General features: G+C 42.1%; 1 protein-coding gene across 1 annotated transcript; it reads right to left on the bottom strand.

Annotated features, from left to right (window-relative positions):
* Positions 1-4,099: 4,099 nt before the first annotated feature.
* On the bottom strand, positions 4,100-8,252 carry LOC109244284. The gene is made up of 4 exons (XM_019411346.1): positions 8,025-8,252; positions 6,201-6,359; positions 5,576-5,831; positions 4,100-4,194 (listed from the first exon to the last, which is right to left on the bottom strand). Exons 1-4 carry the CDS (start codon positions 8,250-8,252, stop codon positions 4,100-4,102), a joined length of 738 nt encoding a protein of 245 aa, XP_019266891.1.
* Between the last annotated feature and the right edge of the window lie 1,252 nt (positions 8,253-9,504).

Below are 9,504 nucleotides of genomic sequence, written 5' to 3' on the forward strand. Positions count from 1 at the left end.
ACCAAGAATATGAATATCAATAAAATGGCAAGGCAGGAAGTATAAATAACATTGAGGAGGGTGCTTAAACGGATATTCCAAACACATTCCAATCACTGATTTCCAAGCAAACAATAATTCAATGAACCCTCAAGGTCCACATAATTCAAGTACTTTCACAAATCCCACAATTTATCAACAACACAAGTATGGAATCTAGCATCTCCAAATATCGGCCGTAGCAATGTATTAATGATTATGCATAGAGATGACCGAATTAGACACATCAATGTATTCTTACAATTTCCATCAAGTTAGATCAAGTTATAACAAACTAAGTCTTGATATCTATCATTGAATATTATGTCCTTAGTATCTAAGAGTCAAGTAAGGCATTAAGCAGAATGTCACGAAATTCTACAAACACAATTATACATAATCCACCCCCCGAGCATGATTTACCCTGGCACATACATATACGCTCGTCACCTCATATATGTATCACCCCCGCATGTAGCAAACAATGACAAATAGGAGGAAACAACAAATCTAGGCAAAACACTTACCTCAATTCGGCTAATCCAACACTCAATTTAGCCTTTTTCCTGTACGAATTCGCGTCCGCTCGACTCAATTTAGCCAATGACGACTTGAATACACCACACAATTCAAGAGAAAACAATTTCAATTAATAAAGCTATGCTTTTTATTCAATTCCTAAAAAGTCAACAAAAGTCAAATCCCGGGTCCAAAGGTAGGTCTTGACTACCCATAGCCCCACGAGTCCAAATATGTGTTTTATTTTCAAATCCGAGTCTTATTCGACTCTTAAAACTAAAATTTTTATTTTTTAAAACTTTGACAAAATCCCCAAATTTTTCCATAGTTTTCCCATGAATTTGATGTTAAATCTTGTATAAAATCATGAAATATAGTTGAAAATTGGTTAAAGATACTTACCCAATGATTTGGCATGAAAATTCCCTCTCAAAATCGCCGCACCTCGAAGCTAGGGTTCAAAAATATGAAAAATGAAGAAAAAACTCGAAATTCTTAGCACTTAACAGGTTGCAGATGTTGCATTTGCGACAGGGGGTTCACAAATGCGAACCCCGCAATTGCGAAAAACCCATCGCAATTGCGAACCTGATGGATTTCTGCTGAGGTCGCATTTGCGACAAAAACTTCGCAAATGCAAAGACCAGCCTTCGCAAATACGGCTGATTCATCGCAAATGCGAAAAGCTGCCCAGTTGCCCAGGCTTCGCAAATGCGAGGTTTCTTCGCAAATGCGATGGCCGCATTTGCGATCAAAACATCGCAAATGCGAAGATACCAGAACCAGAAATTAAAAACTATGAAAGAACATTTCGAAATCAATCTGAAACTCACCCGAGCCCTCGGGGATCCAAACCAAATATGCACACAAGTCTAGAAACACAACACGAACTCGCTCGCGCGCTCAAATAATCAAAATAACTTCTAAAACCACGAATCGGACACCAAAACGCATGAAAATCAAATTAAACTTCAAGAACTTCTAGAATCACAAACGAGCATCCGAACCCTATCAAATCAAATCCGAATGGCGCCAACTTTTGCAGACAAGTTCCATATGATAAGATGAACCTACTCAAAGCTTCAAATCACGCATGACAACCTCGATGCTGAATAATACCTCAAACCGAAATCAATGAACTTTGAAACTCCAACTTCCACAATCGATGCTGAAACCTATCAAATCACCTCCGATTGACCTCAAATTTCGCACACGAGTCACATTTGACATTATGGACCTATTCCAACTTTCAAAATCGGAATCCGACCCCGATATCAAAAATTCCACTCCCGGTCAAACTTCCCAAAAATCTAACTTTCGCCAATTCAAGATTATTTCCACTACGGACCTCCAAATTACAATCCGGAAGCGCTCTTAAGTCGAAAATCACCCAACAAAGCTAACGGAACTGACGAAACTCCATTCCAAGGTCAATTGCCAAAAAGTTAAACTTTGTAAACTCTTCCAACTTAGAACTTAAATCTTGAAGTTCATTCTCCCAAATAAATTCCGGATAACTTGAAAACTAATACTGATGATTTACGCAAGTCATAATACATCATGCAGAGATACTCGAGCCCTCAAAATACCAAGCAAAGTGCAGAAACGACCAGTTGGGTTGTTACATCAGGCATACACTCAGGGTGTAGAGGAGCGTAAGCAGAAGCAGAGGGCGGATCGTGAGCATGATAGGGGACAGAGTAAGATAGCGAGATCTTCAGCTCCTTCAGGTGAGTTTTAAGGTGGTCAGAGACAGCAGTACCCGAGGTATCCAGCCCAGCCATCGGCTAATGCACCCCCTCAGTTTGCCGGTAGGAGATTTGATTGTTCCACATATTTAAGGCCCAGTCAGAGTTCCAGGGCCTCTAGTTCTCAGTATAGGGGTGAGTCAAGTCGGATGAGGTCACCCTTGCCTCGATGTGCTTAGTGTGGTAAGCAGCATGTCGGGCAGTGCCTTGTGATGTTGGGTGTTTGTTGTACTTGTGGTTATCTAGGCCACGTTATGATAGATTGTCCAATGAGAGGTGGTGCAGGTATAGTTCAGCTAGCGAGATTTGTAGCTGGTTCACAGGCACCAGTCGGTCGTGGTAGAGGAAGAAGTGGAGCATCTAGCTCGAGCAGTCCTCAGAACCGCGTTAATGCATTAACAAGTCGACATGATCAGGAGTCGTCACCTGATGTTGTTACAGGTATATTATCAGTCTCCTCATATGATGTATATGCATTGATTGATCCACGTTCACCTTATAGTATGTCACTCCATTGGTTGCTAGCAAGTTTGGGATAGAACTTGAGTTGAATAAACCTTTTGAGATGTCTACGCCTGTTGGGGATCCAGTGATAGCTCGACGGGTATATAGAGATTGTATAGTAATAGTTCATAGTCGTTCTACAGTAGCAGACCTGATTGAGTTAGATATGGTAGAATTCGATGTTATAATGGGTATGGATTGGTTGGCTTCTTGTTATGCTAACGTTGATTGTAGATCAAAGATGGTTCCATTCCAGTTTCCAGGGGATCCGGTTCTGGAGTGGAAAGGTAATACTACATTGTCGAGAGATAGGTTTATTTCCTATCTCAAGGCTAGGAAGATGACCAGAAAGGGCTAAATTTATCACTTAGTTCGGGTACAGGATGTGAAAGCAGAGTCTCCAACCCTTCAGTCTATCCCGGTGGTTAATGAGTTTCCCGATGCTTTTCCCGGTGAGCTTCAAGGCCTTCCGCCAGAGCGGGAGATTGAGTTTGCTATTGACATATGCGGTTTTTGAGTGCGGACACACAAATTCTACTTCAAACATGCAACTCTCTAATAACAGGGAAATGCTCGATCTGCGGCCGCACACACTTTTCTGCGGTCGCGGTCTAATTTCTGCAGATTGCACAATTTGGGGTGCGGTCCGCACAATCAATTCACATCATAATCCCTACACTAGCAATTTGCGGACCGCACAATTTCTTGTACGGCCGCACAATTCAAAACAAAACGGGTAGTAACTTAGGGTTCTATCTTTAGCACACAAATTTGTCATGGTAGTGGCATGTAATCATGATTAACAGTTTACCCATCCCCCAATTAACGAGTATGAAGTTACCCAATACAAATTATATCCTTAATGATGATGAATTTGACACTAGGCCTAAAGAGAACTAAACTAATTATGAACAAAATTAAGAAAATTAAAAATTTTCAAAGATGAATTGAACATACCAGTAATGTAGTGATGCTAAGGAGAAATCAAAGATGATGAAATGAGTGCTATATGTGTGAATCACTTGAGTGCACAGTGTTTGCCTTTGTGAAAATTGTTTAGAGTTTGTAAATTCTAAACTGTAGTGAGAAGGCCACTATTTATACTTAACACAATTTGGCTAGGGTTCAAGAGATGAGTACGCCCGCACAATTTCATACGCGGTCCGCACTCCTTTACCTGATACAATTTTACCCTTTGATGATTGTGCGGTCCGTACATTTTGTGCGGCCGCACTTTGGCCATTTCTCTGACAGGAAAACTTCAGAGAGTATGCAATTTTGGCTTTCCAGTTGTGCGGTCCGCACAAGAATTATGCGGCTGCAGATTCCTTTTTTGCTATGGCACTCAAAATTGTGTTGTCCGCACATTTTCCATACTTAGCCAATTTTTTTTTGAGCACATTCCCTGCAAAGCACACTCATTCCATCAACACACTTCAAAAACCAGTTAGCACAAAACAAGACATATCTAAAGAAGAAAAAGAAAACAAAAAACATGGGTTGCCTCCCAAGAAGCGCCTGATTTAACGTCGCGGCACGACGCAGCTTGCCATCATCACTTGAAATGAAAAACCGCCACGACGTGGCCATCGTCAACTTTTCCCAGATAATGCTTCACCTGGTGACCATTGACTCTAAACACTTCATCATTTTTATTTTTCAAGACCAATGCACCAAAGGGTGTCACACTTACAACCTCAAACGGGCCACTCCATTTAGACTTCAACTTTTCCAGAAACATCCGTAACCGAGAATTGAACAACAACACAAGATCACCTTCTTTAAACTCCTTGTTCCGAATGTACTTGTCATGGAGTTAGTTCATCTTCTCCTTGTATAAGGATGAACTTGTATATGCATGGTACCGGAACTCATCTAGCTCATTCAATTGTGCCACCCTTAAGTTGGTGGCGATATCCCACTTGCTTGAGGATGATAGCTAGAGGGTCGTCACTTTATGAGTGACATCATACTTGGTGAGTAAGGTATCAAAGGCTTTCTTGCAAAAATGCGAACCTCCATCACTTATGATAGCCCTTGGAGTACCAAATCTTGTAAAGATGTTCTTCTTCAATGGCACCACACTTCTCGCTTCATTGTTGGGCAAAACAACGGCCTCAACCCATTTAGACACATAATCAACTGCGATCAAGATGTAGGTGTTCCCACAAGAACTCACGAACGGGCCCATGCAATACCCCACACATCGAAAATGTCAATCTCCAAGATGGTGGTGAGGGGCATTTCATTTTTCTTTGAGATTCCACCGGCCCTTTGACATTCATCACAACACTTGACTATCTCACTAGCATCCTTGTAGAGAGTGGGCCAATAGAAACTGCAACTTAACACTTTGGTCACCGTTCTTGCTCCACCATGGTGACCACCATAAGGCGAAGAATGACAAGCCCCAAGAATTTCAACTTGTTCCTCCTTCGGTACACTTCTTCTAATCACTCCATCCGTACAAATCCGAAAAAGGTACGCTTCATCCCAATAGTAGTCTTGACAATCCCGTTTAAGCTTCTTCCTTTGGTTTGAAGAGAACTCAACCGGGATGATACCACTCACAAGATAATTTGCCAAATCCGCGAACCAAGGCATATCTTTCAATGAAATAGCCAAGAGTTTCTCATCAGGGAAGGAGTCATTGATTTCAAGGCCATCATGCAGCCTCCCCTCCTCCTCTAAACAAGACAAGTGGTCTGCCACTTGGTTTTCACTCCCTTTTCGATCTTGGATATCAATGTCAAACTCTTGCAACAACAACACCCATCTCATCAAACGGGCTTTTGAATCTTTCTTGTTTATGAGATAGCAAAGTGACCAATGATCCGTATGAACAATCACTTTTGCACCCATCAAGTACGGGCGAAACATCTCCATAGCAAACACAATGGCAAGAAGCTCTTTCTCTGTAACGGAGTAGTTAACTTGGGCACTGTTCATGGTCTTGCTTGCATAATAGACCGTATGAAAGATTTTGTTGATGCGTTGCCCCAAAATAGCTCCTACCGCTACATCACTTGCATTGCACATAAGCTCAAAAAGAACACTCCAATTTGGAGCGGTGATAATAGGAGTAGTAGTCAACTTGAGCTTTAGCAACTCAAAGGCTCTCATGCAATCATCATTGAAATGGAACTTGGCATATTTCTCCAAAAGCTTGCACAATGGGTTTACCACTTTAGATAAATCATTGATGAACCGACGGTACCAAATCCGCGTGGCCTAAGAAACTCCGCATGCCTTTGACTGAAGTTGGAGGTGGAAGCTTAGAAATCACCTCAATCTTTGCCTCGTAGACTTCAATTCCATTCTTTGAGATCTTGTGGCCAAGGACAACGCCTTCCTCAACCATGAAGTGACACTCTCCCAATTGAGCACCAAAATTGTTTCTTCACATCTTACCAACACTTTGTCCATGTTTGCTAAACAATCATCAAAAGAATCCCAGACCACCGAAAAATCATCCATGAAGACTTCAAGAATATCCTTCACCATGTCCGTAAAGATCGCCATCATACATCTTTGAAAAGTCACCGGTGCATTGCACAACCCATATGACATCTGCGAGAATGAGAAAGTACCATAAGGACATGTGAAAGTAGTTTTCTCTTGATCCTCCGGAGCAATAAGAATTTGATTATAGCCGGAATACCCATCAAGGAAATAATAGAAAGCACGGCCGGCCAACCTATCAAGCATTTGATCTAAGAAGGGAAGTGGGAAATGATCCTTCCTTGTGACTTTGTTGAGCTTGCGATAGTCCATACACACTCTCCACCCAGTCACCATTCTCGTAGGAATCAACTCATTCTTATCATTGGTGACCACCGTTATGCCCCCTTTCTTTGGGACACAATGAACCGGAGAAGTCCACGAACTATCGGAAATAGGGTACACAACCCCGACATCTAACCACTTGATGATCTCCTTCTTGACAACCTCTTGCATAGCTTCATTAAGTCTCCTTTGATGTTCAATAGATGGTTTGGCACCTTTCTCCAAATTGATCTTGTGCATGTAAAATGCGGGGCTTATCCCCCGAATATCCGCCAATGTCCATCCAATAGCCCTCTTCCTCCTTTGTAGCACCGCCAATGTGGACTCTACATGCATGTTAGTCAAACAAGAGAAAAGAATAATTGGTAAAGTAGAAGAAGGGCCAAGAAATTCATACCGAAGATGTGGAGGCAATGGCTTCAACTCCAAGATGGGAGGCTCCTCAACTGAAAGCTTTGTTGGAGTGGTTCCATTCTCAAGATCCAAGGACAATTTGCGGGGCTCATAAGTGTACGACCGAATTCCTTGCAAAGCGTTCACACATTCCACATAGCCCTCCATTTCCTCATCATCACAATTGAGCAAGACGGCCTCCAAAGTATCATCAACATTCATCACGACACTTGTTTCCTCAATAATCACATTGGTAACCAAGTCCACGAAAGAGCATACTTCATTGCTATTGGGTTGCCTCATAGACTTACACACATGGAAAACCACTTTCTCATCACCAACCCGGAAAGTAAGTTCTCCGGCTTCAACATCAACTAGAGCCTTCCCCGTAGCAAGGAAAAGTATCTCAAGATTGATAGGCACCTCATAGTCAACCTCACAATCAAGAATAACAAAATACGCCGGGAGAACGAATTTATCAACACGAACCAACACATCATCAACGATACCCAATGGTCTCATCATGGTACGATCCACCATTTGTTATCTCATAGGTGTGGGTCTTGGTTTCCCAATTCCCAAAGTCTTGAAAACCGAATAGGGCATCAAGTTGATACTTGCCCGAAGATCACAAAGGGCTTTAGCAAAGTTGGCACTTCCAATGGTACAAGGGATTGTGAAAGCGCCGGGATATTCCAATTTATTAGCCATTGAGTGCACAATTGCACTCACTTGATGAGTCATCTTTATAGTTTCACTATTCATCGACCTTTTCTTTGTCACCAAGTCCTTCAAGAACTTTGCATAACTGGGCATTTGCTCCAAAGCCTCAACCAATGGCACGTTGATAGATAGACTCTTCATCATGTCAATGAACTTTTTGAATTGGTTCTCACCATTTTGCTTGGCAAGCCTTTGAGGATATGGAGGAGGAGGCCTTGGCATTAGTGCCTTAGCCTTTGGCATTACCGGTTCCGGTATGTCAACAATGTGCTCCCTAGACGGGTTCACTTCCTCTTGAGTCTCCTCCACATTGTTATCAATATCAATTCTCACCTCATCATTTTTTTTCACTTCATAGTTCGGCATTTCATCTTCTTGTACCACTTTCTCATCATCCACAATTTTTGTTTGACTTGAAGTGGTTGCATCCCCACCTTTTCCACTCCTTGTAGTAACGGCCCTGGCATGTACCGTGTTGTTCTCACCCTTTGGGTTCACCACCGTGTCACTTGGTAGTGCCTCCTTAGGACGAGTGCTTAAAGATTGCGAGATTTGCCCCATTTAAACTTCCAAATTGCGAATTAAAGTGTTATGAGAGGCTAGTTAGGCATCAGAGTCGGCATTCTTCTCCATCATTTGTTTGAACATGTTCTCAATTCGTCCTATCTCATTGTTGGAAGAACTTGGGCCTTGGGAAGGATAAGGAGGTGCGTTGTTCCGTTATTGATACATCGGGGGCCTTTGAAAGCCCGACCCCCGATTCCCTTTGTTATTGTTCCACCCTCCTAGATTATTGCCTCCCCAATATCCTTGACTATTGCCGCTCCAATTGCCTTAGTTATTTTGACCATTCCAATTTCTTTTATTGTTTTGATTGTTCCAGTTCCCTTGGTTGTTACCACCATTCCAATTACATCGATTTCGTTGAGGTCGCCTTTGTTATTGATTTTGGCCTTGGGATTTGTTTCTTTGCCCTTGGAAGTTGTTCACATATTTTACTTCCTCCTCTTGCTCATTGTAAGATTCATCTTGATCAAACCCACTATCATCTTGCAAAAACATTTCCACATGATTTTGCACTTGAGGACCCATTGGCCTTCTCTTGTTTACCATCATACTAACTCCCTCCATTGCATTGACTTGCTTAGGACCTTGCACTTGTTGAAGTTGAGCCTTGGCTATTTGATTCATTGTGGTGGTCAACTCGGCAATTGCTTGCCGATGATCATGCAATTCTTTATGCAAGTGAATCACATTTGGATCACCTTGAGGAACATTTGCTCTACTTTGCCATGCCAATGAAGTATCCGCCATTTCATCTAGAATTTCACAAGCTTCCGCATACGGCGTTTTCATGAAATTTCCACCGGCAAGTTGGTTGACCACACATTGATTGGTAGTATTGATCCCCCTATAGAAAGTTTATTGAATCATAGCCTCCGTCATGTCATTGTTTGGGCACTCTGTCACCATAGTTTGGTACCTCTCCTATATCTCATGCAAAGGCTCATTGGGTTCTTGTTTGAAAGCTAAAATCTCATCTCTAAGAGTAGCCATATGCCCGGGAGAAAAGAACTTGGAAATAAATTTCTCCGCCAATTCATCCCATGTATGGTTAGAATGGTTTGGTAGTCTTTCTAACCAATCCAAGGCCTTCCCCTGTAGAGAGAAAGGAAATAGCCTCAACCGTAAAGCATCCTCGGAGACGTTTGTCTGTTTACTCCCCCAACAAGTGTCCACAAACCCTTTCAAGTGTTTGTACGCATTTTGATTCGGAGCCCCAATGAAGAATCCCCGTTTCTCTAACAATGTG

This window comes from Nicotiana attenuata, unplaced genomic scaffold (assembly GCF_001879085.1).
Source record: "Nicotiana attenuata strain UT unplaced genomic scaffold, NIATTr2, whole genome shotgun sequence".
Lineage (NCBI taxonomy): Eukaryota > Viridiplantae > Streptophyta > Magnoliopsida > Solanales > Solanaceae > Nicotiana > Nicotiana attenuata.